The sequence below is a fragment of the Apiospora phragmitis genome (assembly GCF_038363925.1).
Source record: "Apiospora phragmitis strain CBS 135458 chromosome Unknown utg000003l:1.0-2676785.0:1.0-2680665.0, whole genome shotgun sequence".
NCBI classification, from domain to species: Eukaryota; Fungi; Ascomycota; class Sordariomycetes; order Amphisphaeriales; family Apiosporaceae; genus Apiospora; species Apiospora phragmitis.
The window spans coordinates 2,577,004-2,590,663 of NW_027117401.1; the positions used below are offsets into that span (position 1 = coordinate 2,577,004).

General features: G+C 53.5%; 4 protein-coding genes across 4 annotated transcripts; 2 read left to right on the forward strand and 2 right to left on the reverse strand.

The window, feature by feature from the left end:
- Nucleotides 1-752: 752 nt before the first annotated feature.
- PG994_003139 (vacuolar protein sorting protein) lies at nt 753-1,771 on the reverse strand (the record flags this gene model as incomplete). Its single annotated transcript, XM_066854548.1, has 2 exons — nt 753-1,337; nt 1,394-1,771. 2 exons carry the CDS (start codon nt 1,769-1,771, stop codon nt 753-755), a joined length of 963 nt encoding a protein of 320 aa, XP_066720403.1.
- A 1,084-nt stretch (nt 1,772-2,855) lies between these two features.
- On the forward strand, nt 2,856-6,942 carry PG994_003140 (P-loop containing nucleoside triphosphate hydrolase protein; the record flags this gene model as incomplete). Its single annotated transcript, XM_066854549.1, has 6 exons — nt 2,856-2,969; nt 3,051-4,079; nt 4,130-4,626; nt 4,683-5,047; nt 5,103-6,718; nt 6,856-6,942. Coding segments are annotated over 6 exons (3,708 nt in total), but the record flags the coding sequence as incomplete, so codon positions are not given.
- A 608-nt stretch (nt 6,943-7,550) lies between these two features.
- On the reverse strand, nt 7,551-8,634 carry PG994_003141 (cutinase 3; the record flags this gene model as incomplete). The annotated part of the gene is made up of 3 exons (XM_066854550.1): nt 7,551-7,944; nt 8,150-8,358; nt 8,485-8,634. 3 exons carry the CDS (start codon nt 8,632-8,634, stop codon nt 7,551-7,553), a joined length of 753 nt encoding a protein of 250 aa, XP_066720405.1.
- A 2,540-nt stretch (nt 8,635-11,174) lies between these two features.
- On the forward strand, nt 11,175-12,639 carry PG994_003142 (uncharacterized protein; the record flags this gene model as incomplete). The annotated part of the gene is made up of 2 exons (XM_066854551.1): nt 11,175-11,739; nt 11,828-12,639. The coding sequence occupies 2 exons, from the start codon at nt 11,175-11,177 to the stop codon at nt 12,637-12,639; spliced, it is 1,377 nt and encodes a 458-aa protein (XP_066720406.1).
- Between the last annotated feature and the right edge of the window lie 1,021 nt (nt 12,640-13,660).

The window sequence follows — 13,660 nt, forward strand, 5'->3', positions numbered from 1 at the left end:
TGAAGAGGGGTTTCTGCTACTAGAGCTGAAAAACTGCGTCAGTGGCCATCGATGGTTATCTACGACATGACATGTACATACTAATTCCCTGGTTGTTTGGCTGGCTTGGACCGTAAAAAGGCGCATGATGTTTATTTATTCTGTATTTACGAAAAGGAAGATAGTTATTGTACCCGCAGACCTGCTGAGTTGTTACCATTACACCATTCTGGCCTGTTTCAAGGCATCATCTACCAACCCTGAACGCATTTTCTCTTGTCTGACATGAAGCCAGGTGTACACAGATACGGCAATGAAGACCGGGACGATGTAGGGTTATGTTGTACTCGTATGGAGCGATCCATGCTTGGTTGTTTTCTTTTCTAACCAAAGTACACACAAAAACTAAACACTTTGCTTGGGGAATCATCAACTGACCAAGGGCAAGATAACAACGACAGTCCACCTTTCACGAATGAATAAATATACGCCTTCCTCTTCCACTTCTCCTAGCACACACAGCACTCAGCATGCGGGAAGTATGTGGCCAAGAGTCGTGCCACGTTACACCAATTGCAACAGAAACCAAAAACTCTCTCGCTTGCAAGAAAAAAGATAGAACCCAGCTCCGCCCACCGCCCAATGCAACGCACTCACGTAAAAATACACACAAGTCATGCAAATGATATCCATTTCAACCCTCCCAAGGCCCCAAGTTTGGTGACGATCCTTTTCGTTTCTGATTTTTTCCTTCTTTCTCGTTCGTTCCATCGCTACCGTTTCCCACTCTTGGACCAAGCTTCGATGAAGGCTGCTTTGCTTTTCAAGGTCAGACCGACTCGCTTGTTCCTCCCCAACCTCGCGAGAGCCTCGCTCACCCGGTCCAGCACCCTATACTGATCGGGGGTGGGCTTCTCCTCGCCGGCGCCAAAGTAGTCGTCATCGTCCTCGCTGTCGCTGTTGGCCCGAGATGGTTGGCCGGAAGACTCGGTGCTGCTGCCGGCGATGTCGCGGTTGGTGACGGACTCGGCGATGCGGACGCGGATGAGGTGGGTAGGTCGCGACAACAGGTTCCACAGAAACGCAAAGTAGGCGCCCGGGATCGGGGTCGTGATGTCCTGCGGCGTGTAGCGCATGCTGACGGGGAAGATGGGGGCGTCAACGGGGGCCGACAGGAGGCTCGGGCTGAAGGGCAGGATGCCCTTGCCGTTGGTGGTGCTGCACTCGGGGAAGACGGCGACGCAGCGGTGGCGGTTCTGCTCGACGACGCGACGCAGGCTGACGAGCTTGTGCGGGTTGTGGCCGCTCGAGGCGTGCGGCGCGTGCAGCAGGACGGGGCCGAGGCGAGCAGGATGGCGCTCAGGAGCGAGACCTGGCGCACTTTCGTCGTGCCGGGGTAGCTAACCGTGAACACGGGGTCGAAGATGGCGGCGAGGTAGATGGCGTCGACGGGGCTCGTGAACTGGGCCGCGATGACGGAGCCCGGGTGCGGGACGCGGTTCGGCGGCTGTTGGGAGAGCGAGCCGCGCTTGACGCCGTCGAGCTGCAGGTCTACCCACCAGATGCCCGGGATGCCCAGCATGCCCCAGAGTAGCAGCTTGCGGGCGAAGGTAGGCAGCGGCAGGTGCGAGAGCAGCAGGAAGTAGACGGCGCAGTAGAAGAGGAAGAGCGGCAGCCGGAAGGCGAAGATGAGGGCGTGCAGCACCAGCGAAGGCGTCGAGGTCGGCGTCTTGTGCGGCAGGAAGGGGGAGATGCCCGTGCTGCGGTCGCGGTATTGCGTGTATTTCTCCATCTTGATGCGGCGCGGGGTGCAGGCGCACAGGTTCGTTCGGACTAGAAGATCTTGGAGATTTGTCTCGGTGTGTACTGTATGTATGCTAGTCGAGGCAACTTTCGAGGTAGGTGGCTGCGATTATGTCGTATATGTTCAGGGCTTCGAAGACGAGGTACGGGGGTTATCGCGACATCACCGTGGAATAAAGGCAGGCGGGTGTAGGCTTATGGTTGCACGGAACACTTAAGATTGCGGCAAGCAAACAGAAGACGGACAAGGAGCACGAACACAACGACGAGATGGTAGAATGTGTCAGGAACAAATAGGAACAGGTAATTATCAATGCACTTGAAGGAGTTAAGGCATGGAAATAGTCCCGTAATAGCGTATTGGGTTGAGCTTTTGGCAGGATCGCATTGCCCGTCTGCCTTTGGTGGATGGTTGCTTACTTGCGAACAGCGTTTACCCTAGCTCAGTAGCAGCAACGGGTGACATGTGAATATCGCTTCTGGAAATCTGTTGTGAGACGGGCCTGATTAAAAAAAAGGTGCCATGTTGCATTCCATGTGCAATGAGCTAATGGGCAGCCACAGCGCCACGTGTTCTTGAGGTACGTACTTCTCTTTCTGTGGCTTCAAGCTGCTAGTGAGCCATGTGGCTAATAAGAGGTGGCAGTGCAAAAGGTGTCTTTTTTGGACCCGTTTATTGACATAGCAACACCTATCCCAATCGGGACGCAGGATAAACAATCCACTTGAGCAAGGGAACTTCGGCCGTGTCCAGATAATCAAAGTCCCGCTCCTTGTGAAGTGGCAGCCATCCACCTCAGTCGCATTATTTGAATCCCCCCCAGATGACGACGAGCTGGTGCTTTGCACAAAAACGACCCGCGGCGCATTGAGCTCTCAGATCTCTGGAACCTCGTTCAATTCCGACTTCATCCCTTCCATTATCGCACTTTACAACACAGCCGACCGACGAACGACAACGGCGGTCAGCAAATATCCTCGCCATCCTCCGCGTCGCTACCACCACCGCTGCTGCTTCTTGCAGTTGATCAGCCTCTTTTTATATAAACAACAACAAGACGCCGTCGTCAAGGCCGTCAACGCCTGCTGGTGCTTCTCCATCTGGAGCTTGGCTCCTCCTTTCTATCCTGGCATTTCATATCGCCATCAAGCGCAGAATAATGGCAAACGTCGATATGGAAAACGGGGTATGTCTTTCTCTGTCCTGGATGGCTGCTGTTGTCGACGACTGGTTCGTTGCATTGGGAGGCTAACTTTGGGCGATGCAGTACAACAGCAGCAAGCCTTCGGGCCTACGACCACCGCAGACGAGACTACCGCAGCTATCGTCCTCGACATCGCAAGGCCTGCACGAGATCAGCGAGTCGCAAAACAACACCCGAATGGGATCGTCGTCGAACGTGACCAGCGGCGTCAAACGAGGGTTACCGCCACCAGGTACGGATTCGACTCCCGCGGCCGATGGATTTTCTCCGGGTCGTTTGTCAGCTTACCGGTCGCGACTGCTGACAAGTATTGCCTTTGCAGTTATGCAACCCGAACCAAAGCGCAAGACGTTAGTCGAGAAGGCATCCGAGTTCCCTGGCGCTGGGAGGTCGCAGATTGCGGCTCCCACACCTGCTAGAAGCTTCGTCAAGGGAAGTGCGCTGAAGGATATTGTAAGTTTGCACTTTCCATCTTTCATGTTCCCCCAAACCCAAATCGCGAGGCTCCCGACGACATGGCAATCCAACAGCGACATGAGGCCGGCCCCCTGGACTTCCGAAACAACCTCCCGCACATTTTGCAGCAACAATTATGACTTTGGCTTGCACTATCCTCGACCAAATTCCTCCATCCATATCATTCTTTTCAGGTTATTGCTGGAATTACTTTCTCTCTCCTGCGCCATCTGCTACCTACGGATTCGCCAATTCGTCTCTCGGATCTGGCTGTCGACCACCCAAGAATGGCGGTTGATTCTACGCTTGTTCTTATCATGCCTTTTCAATCCTGGGGATGCCTTCTGGCCCTGGTCCGCGCCATCCCAGCCGACGTCTAGCTCCGGGCCACCATCGACATCACTGGAACTTTCAAACCAGGCTATTAGGAGGCCGCGGGACCGTTCTGGCTTCCGACGCAATTTCTTCCGGATTCCGAACCGTATCAAAAGCTTCCACCTCTTCGTATCATGGCTGAACAAAGACGATCTTGGTGAGAAGGGTGTCTCACTTCAGCTCAATGCCAACTACTCCGACCACCGTTCTAGGCTATTTCAGGAAGATCAGCACGATGTTGACTGGGTGGATTGCCTCAATGTCCGCCAATGCCTCTAATCATGCAATGCCTTAACGATTTGTTGTTGCAGTGGATTGGGGTTTCCAGGAGTGCTGACGATTGTGTATTCAACCAGGCTAAACCAAACACATCGACCCGCCCGATATCTTACAACTCAAACACTTCACGCCACGCCTCAAATAGCAGCTACGCCAGCAGTGTCGGCCCAGGCACTCGACCACCATCACGCTCATCACACACATCGTACTCCCACGGTCGAACCGGAAGCGTTCGGTCAACAACTTCCAGAAATGCCCGCCCCGTCACATCCATGGGCGTTCGAGGGGAGGAACAACAGACCCCCAACAACAATAATGGTACGAAGATCCCGCGACAGCTTGCAAAGGCAAAAAGTTGCAGCAACCTGCCAATCAGCAAAAAGCGGAAGGGCGTCCCTGCAAAGGGCGCATCCATCTCATATACGACACCCATACCAGCAGCTGGAGAAGCCTTCATCTGCGAACAAATGGCGTCGTTATCAATGGGGAAAGGAGGTCAGGTGCCTCAGTTCCTAACGAGACGGATCAAGTGAATCCGGGACGAAAGACGCCGCCACGGAGCAGCTTGTTGATGCCTCCTCCAAGTTTCACAACACCACAACGTGCTGTTGATCCGGAGGAGGCACAGTCAGCCCTCCTTGGTGTAAAGGAAGGCCCAGTGGTCCCCAAGACACCAACAATTGAGAAGTTTGAACAGCAGACTCGATCATTCGAATCTGCCTACAAGTCTCTACGAACTGCCAGAGTGGCGGCAACGCATTCTCAATCTCCAACGAAGTCTCCCAATTTCTTGAACAGGTATTCTAACACGACGAACTTTGTAGCCTGGGATGTGGACGAGAGATTAGGGACCTTCGAATCCGAATTCAAAGCCATGAAGGACATCATCAATCACTCCATCATTGGCCAGAAGACCTTGGAAGAGGATGTTGCTACCTTCCGCCTCAAAGGTAAGTGGGTGGCACGAAAGGTGATTTGGGCACTATATGCTGACACAATGTATAGCAACCGAGCTGGAAACACTAAAGACAGATCTCGAATCGAAGAAGACGGAGATGCAATCAGAGCTGGACAAGGCCGAACGGAGGATATTCATGCTCGAGCGTGAATTGGAGGACGAGAAACGAGCGCGGCGTAATGACGCCGAAGACCTGCTGCGTGAACATAGGAACGATATTGACAGCAGGACACGCGATTTCATGCGAGAGAAAGATGACTTGGAACGTGACTCACGGAAGCGCCTGCAGGACTTGAGAGACGAGATGGCCGCAGATTTTGCACGCCAACTGAGTGAGGCGCACAAGGTATCCGAGGATCTTGAGAAACTCTTGGACGAAGAGAAGCAGAATGCTCGTCTGCGTGTTGAGGAGAGCGGCAAGGACTTGGAGACACAACTGGTCCAATTCGAGGTCACTAAGAAGGAGCTGGAGCGGGCCAAGGTTATCCAGGAGGACATGAACGCTCAGCTGCTCCGGAAAGAAGCTCGCATCACCGACCTAGAGAACCAAGTGGCCGCCGGCCAGACCGCTCTCATCCACCTGAAAGGAGATGAGCAGAAGCAGCTGGAGAACTTCCGTCTTATGGCCGACGAGAAGCAGGCTGCCCTAGACGAAGCAATTGCCGCCAAGCGCGAGGCACAGGAAACCAAGGCCAAGCTTCGGGTTGAGGAAACGAGACGTCGGAAGCTGTTTGAGCAGTTGCAGACCATGAAGGGCAACATTCGGGTCATGTGCCGTATTCGTCCGGGCAGAAACGAGACGGAGTGTGCCCAAATTGCCACAGAAGTCGGAGACTACGACGACTGCATCGGCAAGATGACCCTTATGGTTCCGACCAAGAACTACCTCCAGCAAGAAGTGCTGGAACCCAAACCCTACGACTTTGAACGCGTGTTCATTCCGGACGAAGGCAATAAGAAGGTCTTTGACGAGATTAGTCAGCTTGTTCAAAGCGCCTTGGATGGTCAGAAGGTCTGCATCTTCTGCTACGGCCAGACGGGATCCGGCAAGACGTACACCATGAGCAGCGGTCAAGACTCCATCATCCCCAGTGCGACGAGCATGATCTACCAGGCGACGGAAGACCTTAAGGATGCGGGATGGCAGTACAAGATGACTGGTTCCTTCACCGAGGTCTACAACGAGAAGCTCTTCGATTTGCTCGGTTCCGATGGCACCAGGAACCAAGTCGAACTCCGACAGGACCCCGCGTCCAAGAAGTTCTTTGTCACATCCCAAGAAACGGACCTCGACTCTCCCGATGCAGTCCAGACTATGCTCGAGACCGCCATGAAAAACCGCACGGTGGCGGCGACCAAGATGAACCGCGAGTCGTCTCGGTCCCACTCGGTGTTTACCCTCAAGCTCACCGGTACCAACCTCGACGGCACTGTGAGCGAAGGCGTACTGAACCTCATCGACTTGGCCGGATCCGAGAGGGTGAAGGAGTCTCAGGTTGAGGGCGACAACTTCAAGGAGGCCACGAGCATCAACAAGAGCTTGTCGACGCTCAGTCAAGTCATGACGGCCCTGGCGGATAATGCCTCGCACATCCCTTACCGCAACTCGACTTTGACGCGCATGCTGGAGAGTTGCCCTCGGCGGCAGCTGCAAGACGCTGATGTTTGTCATGATCAGTCCACTGAGGGATGACATCAAGGAGACCGTCAGCAGTCTGGACTTTGCTACCACGGTATGTTTTCCATGACTCTATCTTTGATGAATGTAGTACGTTTGATACTAATTTTGGTGATCCTCAGGTATCCAAAGCCAAGCCTGGCCAGCAGGGGGCACTCAAGGCTATCAAGACTGGCAGATCAGGAACTGTGAAGAAGACTGTTCGATAACTTCCCAATCGGACGAGCAATCCCTTTCTGGGAAACATCCTTATCGGTGGCATCTTGTTTGAGCAAGCGAGTAAAAAATGACTTACTTATTCTATGACAGTGACTATTTCTTGTTGGAGTTGCATGAGGACACACTTGGTCAATCATCTTAGGGGTTTCGGAAATGGGGTATGGGACTTGGCGTCAATAAGGGGCTTGTCTTTTTTTTCCTTTGGTTCTTTTTCGGCCTGCGGGTCAGAAAGAGAGACTTGGTTTTCGTCGTGGCCCACCACCCCTGGTTATTTTCGCTCAATATTCCCAGCCATCATCACCCCGATGGCCCGTTTTTGCAGGAGAGGAGAGAGAGGCAGCACATATCAAAAAGGTGTGAGGGAGAGAGAATAGGCGACACTGTAGAAATAGGGTTGGTGGACTGTATACAAGTACACATCAATAACTAGAGAAGTGATCTACATTTCGTTATTTTCAAGACCACATCTCTTTCCTGATAAGGTCTATTTGTTCCTAGTAGACTGAACTGTCCATCTCGGTACTGCCGCCTTTACTGTCATTTCGAAACCGACGGTTGGTTGTATGATCAACGTGATCCCAATTATCCCCAACTATCATCACCCATTGGACGGCGTCGGCATCGGCGCCAATGAAGACGTCCACGCCGGCGGCCACGCCGACGGCACCGGCAACACGGGAGCTGTCGCGTTGCTCAGGAAGCCCATGAAGGGGTCCCGCGCGTCGGCCTCGAGCAGCTTCTCGATGAGGAACGCGACGGCCGTCGGCACCCACTTGACGTAGTCGAGGTGCACCGGGTACACGAGCAGCGTGCCGGTGCAGATGACGTCGCCAATATTACAAATGATGAGGGTCCGGTTGGTCGGGAATCCCAGAATCCGGCCGCCGTCTTGCAGGGTCTGCGTGTCGCCGAAGGTCACGATGCCGGCGATTTTGGACCGGACGGCGGGAGGGACGCGTTGGACGGCGCGGTGGGTGAGGGCGGCGCCTTGGCTGTGCAAGTGGGGAGGAAAAGGGGGGTTTAGCTTTTCGTCTTGGGTTGGTGTGGTTTTTGTTTGGGGACGGGGCATGCCATGTTACGGGGAAGGATTGGAAGGGGGCAAGATCAACGAAATGGAAAACGCCATAGCTACTTAGAAGGGAGAGCTGCAGTCCGGATAGTGTTATGAAAAAAGGAAGAAAAGAAAAAGGGACAAACCTGTAGCCAGCAACGATGATGCGAGACCGTTCACACGCTGAAGCCGCCGTCAGGAGCTGCGCCATCTCGGTGATACCCCACGGCGGCGCTCCTCCCGGGTAGAAGTTGCCGAGCGGCAGGCCCCAGTAGTCTATGCCCTCGGTCGCGACGTTGGAGACGTCGAAGGCGGACTTGAGGCTGTTGGAGACTGGGGGGCCGACTGTGTTACCCTACGCAGGCCCCGCCGCCGTCAGTCTTTCATTTTCTCCCAGTAAAATGGGTTGAAAAGAGAAAAGGGGGTGAGTGAGGGTTTGAAAAGGGAGCTTCGGCCATAATGCATTTAATTAAGTACGTACCATGTTGCCCGGCTCAAAGGTCGCCTTCGCGAAGAAGAACATGATGGGTTTGCAGCCGTACTTTAAGAATTCTTGGGAATCCCATCCCACCGTCCAGGTCTGCGCCCAGGCGGCGGAGATCACCGCCAGGGTGGGGAATATCGTCCGCATGGAAGGCCGGAGGGGAGCCGTATTCTAGAACCCTGCGTCGAGTCGCTATATGACGATCAATTGTCGTATTGGTGTGTTGGGACCGTGGCTGGTCACGATTGCGCAAGCCGTCCCGTGTCCCTCGGAGTGGGATGGAAAAAGTTCGGTCGAACACGGAGCTCCCGCTTTTCTCCTTTTCTTCGTCTTCTTCTTTATCCGAAACGCGCGGTCGATCGATTCTTGGCAGCACATTGGATCGCTAGACAGGAGGGATTATCGAGGAGTTATAGTATTAGTTAGACGGTTGCACCATTGCCACGACATCGGCATACTCCATTGCGATATCCAAGCCCGGACGTCCTTTTTTCGAGCTGCCTGGCGGTACCAGCTCCTAGGGGGTGCAGCATGACGACACTGGCAACGATCTGCGACAGAGAAAATGCACCCTGCCAGATTGCATTTCCCGAGCCCTAGTTGGGATCCACGGCAGTTTCCGGCCAACTACCGATAGCCATGTGATGTATTAAGTGCCGTGATAGACCCTTTCGCGGATTGTTTAGGGCGGAAGGGAGGGGTCCGCGACGGTTCCGTGCATTTTGCCGGTGATAGTAGGACCGATAAAGAGCATTATGCCGCCAAGATTGTTCCATTTTGACATGATTATATTGTCGTCATGCCATGGAGATTAAGTACGTATGGTTTTTTTCTGTGCTTTATTCCACACGTCCCTCCTGATACCTTGGGAGCGTCGGGCACATGGAAGTGATTTGGGAAAGGCAAGGATGTGACAGGCCCGACTAATACTTTTAATCATAACTCGGTATGCACCGAGGCCGATCTGTATATACCTAATATCTACATAATAACGGATACGTCGATATCTCATGCTAGTTATTGATGTCCGCCTTGTGTGTATTCCCATTTGGAGTGAATTACCCCTTAAGCATCTAACCCTTGCCTAACAGAGGATTCCTAGTAATGAACTGGAGTGAGGGAGAAAGGTGGCCCTTTTTTGCTTTGTTTTGATCATATTGGAACTCCATGGGCCTCCGGATATGAACATGCAGACATATGCCATGTCTACAAATTTCTCCTCAGGTCATGCCCTTTCAGTTGTCCCTGGCTTCATGACCACACCAATATCTCTTTGGGCGTGGAATTTGGCCATACAAATATGTGGCGTCAATAGAAGATTTAACGACCATACCTTTCCCACTTCCAATCGTTTCCTCTAGCTATTGGACATCGTGGTTAAGAGCTCGCCGCCCGTACTCTGCCACTGTCATCGAGTCTAACTTGATCCTGGACTTCTCGCCTTGTGTTCCTAGTCGATTGGAATAGTAGTAGCGGCAGCACCTATACAAAACTCGCGGAAGTTAACCGAGTTTAAGTTGCCCTCTGGCTGATAGTCCAGTCAGCTTCCTGGCGTGGAGCTACGAGAAGTTGGTCTGCTGGGCGGAGAACTATACCTGAATGCCACAGGAAGTCTGGGAGAGGGCGAGCTTGTACTGATTCAGCCGCCCTGTGTTTCCGGGACAAGACCGGTATAATTGTCGAATGCTATCGAGGGCTTGTCAACCCTCCTACTCATAAACCCCCCACTGAAAAGGTTTACTTTATCGCAAAGGGATTCTCTTACTGCCGCAAGGAGAATTTCAGCACTCGCCGCGGCTGGAACCGTTGGTTCGGCGATGTGGTGTTTGAGCACGAGCATGTCTGGCTGCCACTTTCCTGCCTGAAGTCCGAACTGCTTACTGGTGATCTTCGGTTCATGTTCGGAAAAGGATGCGGCGGATACGGCGCAGTGAATGCTGACATCAGCAATGCAAGGGGTCTCAAGCTGAAATTCATCATCTCACCTTCTCACTAGCAACATCAAATCTTAAAATCAGCCTGCATGGTGGAAAACCAACAACATTTGCACCCAATGTTTCATCGAGGAACTGCAAAACAAGAATGAGCGCAGCAAGAAAGCTGACGTCGGCGGATTTCGTATGCGTGCGGTATCTTGATACTCCAGAGGTATGCGACTTTGAATTCCATGTTCGCTAGCTGGGAATTATAACTCAAGGAACAGGTGAGGTTTAGCAATGGACGCGTAGAAAGACTTTACAGGACAAGCATTGTCTCCGGCCTGATTCCAGTGAGTGACAGCTGAGAGTCCACTTACAATGTAATAGCGACCAAGGGCTAGAGGTGAGGCTAGTACTCATTGGCTGGAGGGATAACGACCATAATCTCTCCGGGTCTAACGCTGGTGTGTCATCCGGTCATCTTAGTCAACAAAGTAACCTCCTATTGATTTCTTCCCTCCGTTATTTCATCACTCAACAACATCCATATCTATTGCACGCGTTCTCTGGCGCTAATCAAGTATTAATCAACTACGTTTGCTCTTGGTCCACCACCTCAGCAGCCAACCATGACGAAGAAGTCCAACCATGACGCCGCGACAAGGGTGCTACAAAAACTCGGAATCAAGTAAGCACTTCATTACCCCATAGTGATGTGGCATCTCGGGGAGTCCAACCAACGATCACGTGTCTAGTGAGTCGTACCAAATGGCCATGTATATACTGGACCAGTATCGTGGCACTACTCTCTCTTGTCGCTATGAGATCCCGCCACGTCTTGCACCCGCAGAGTCGCGGACCCAACTGGAGCAGGCGGTCAAGGTCGCTGTTGTGGACACTATCATGAGACATCCGATGCTGCAAGTCGGCATGACCGATGCCACTTCCAAGACTCCTTCGTGGATCCAGCTGCCGAGCCTCGACCTGACACAACATCTCAAATGGGCCCATGTCGTAGGGCATGAAGACTTTGAACAAAAGATACAGGAAGCCTTTTGCGCTCAGCTCGACGACCGTTTCCCAGACCTTTCCCTTGAGCAGCCGGGCTGGGCGATGACTATATTCCGGCAAGGGAATGCGCCTATCATGGAGACCCTGCTCACTTGGAATCACACCCAATTCGACGGTGCCGGGGCCAAGGTGTTCCATGAAGACTTTCTCGAGTTGCTCAACAACGAGGACGAAGCATACGAGCGACCGGGACTGGATGGGGATATCCTTAGACTACCTCAGGAACCCCCCTTGCTTCCAATTCCAATCGAGCGCCTGAAGAGTATGCCAGTAAATCTCAAGTACCTCAGCAAGGTGTTTTGGGAAGAAATCCGGCCGCCATTTTCTCAACCGGGACATCTCCCAAGCAGCCTGGTGCCCGATTCGGTCCTCTCCTTATAAGACGCAGTTCCGAGTCTTTTCCATCGACGACGCATCTCTACTGGCGATCCTAGCGCTCTGCCGACAGAACAAGACCACCATCACCGGCCTAATAAATGGACTAGCGCTTATTGCCTTCTCATCGCACCTCGACAGCAAGGCCGCCCCCGCGTTTCAAAGTTCTACCGTCATGGACCACCGCCGGAATCTGCCTCCGGCCCCGCCAGACGCCCCGTGGGGTCGGTCCGACCGAGCCGTGGCGAACTACGTGACCCAGGCGCCCCACAAATACGACAACGACCTTGTGGCCCGAATCCGTTCCAAGCTGCCGAAGGAGGAGGGTAGAGCTGTTCTGTCCGCCGACCTCCAACGCGAGCTCTGGGCCGCTTCGGCACAGACGCGGCGGGAGATAGTGTCCAGGCTGGAGGCCGGGCTGCGGAACGACCTAGTCGGGGTATTCAAGTTCGTTACGGACTGGCAGAAGACGATGAGGGACATGGCAAAGCGGAAGCGCCAGCTCTCGTGGCTGGTGACCAACATCGGCGTGCTCGAAGGCGGCGGGGACGGCAGCAGGTCCGACCACGGTGACGACGTCCTCCAGAGGTGGTCGATCGGCCGAGCGCAGTTCGGCCTCAGCGCCGAGACCCCCGCGGCCGCCATCGAGTTTTCCCCCGTCAGCGTCGCCGGCCGGGGGATGTGGGTCGGCGCGAACTGGCACGACTGCGCCGTCGACGTAACGCTGGGGGAGCGCATCATGGCGGACATGGAGAGGTGGCTGAACCAACTTGCGAGCCAGTCATGATGTAGTAGAGGGCGGCAAGGATGAATGTTTGACCCCTGCCCTGGCTATGCTCAGATCCGCCTTGTGATCGTAAGGTGCATCATACCGAATGTAATCGAGAACACGCTGTTGCACCTCCCGGGTTTAGCCCCCCTTCCCGATTGGGCATCGCGCGGTCATATACCCCTGTCTCCACCTAAATACATATATAAGACTGCCTTCCCACAAAGTCTCCTCAATGTATACTTGACTTCTTTCTTCTCTTTCTTTGCCACAAGATTGACCACGACACTCATTATGCCCGTCCCCATGGCTACGAGTCCGACCTAACATTTTCAATCCCATCTGCGTTCCGGCTCAATCGAACTCTACTGTCAGCACTGCCTACTTTCCACACACCAATCTTCATATAAGTCACGCTGAAAATAACATTCACTTCATCTCTGAGTCTTTTCTAGAGATCAGCTACCAGCAAACCCTTCGCAGCCATGGAGGCTTCCTTCGTCTCCCAAGGGATGCTCCCATTCTGATAACATTCGCTTACTCGAAGCCATGTTGGCATCGCTGCCGCGCTGTTGCCTTCATTTCGGATGTACGACGTTCCGGGATTGTCTCTTCCAATCATTCACACATGATGGCGAGACCACGTCAACACTTAAGCCACATTGTCAGCTTTCATTCCAGATGAGGAAGGTCCCATTCTTGCCTCATCTCCAGAGGACCACCAAGCTGCCTTGGCCTCGGATGCAGGACGTTCCGCGACTCGCCTCTTCTGCTCATCTCCCCTTTTTCGGCGAGGCTACGTCAGCACTGCCTCCAACTATGCGGCCTCGGATGAGAGGGCGCTTTATTATCGTCTTATTTCCAGAAAAAGATCACTGTTGCCGCGTCATCGCGGCCACGCGGCTGCCTTGGCTTCGGATGCTGGACTTTCCGCGACTCGTCTCTTCCAATCATTCACGCATGATGGCGAAACCACGTCAACACCGCAGCCACATTTTCAGCTTTCATTCCAGACCAGGAAGGTCACATTCTCGTATCA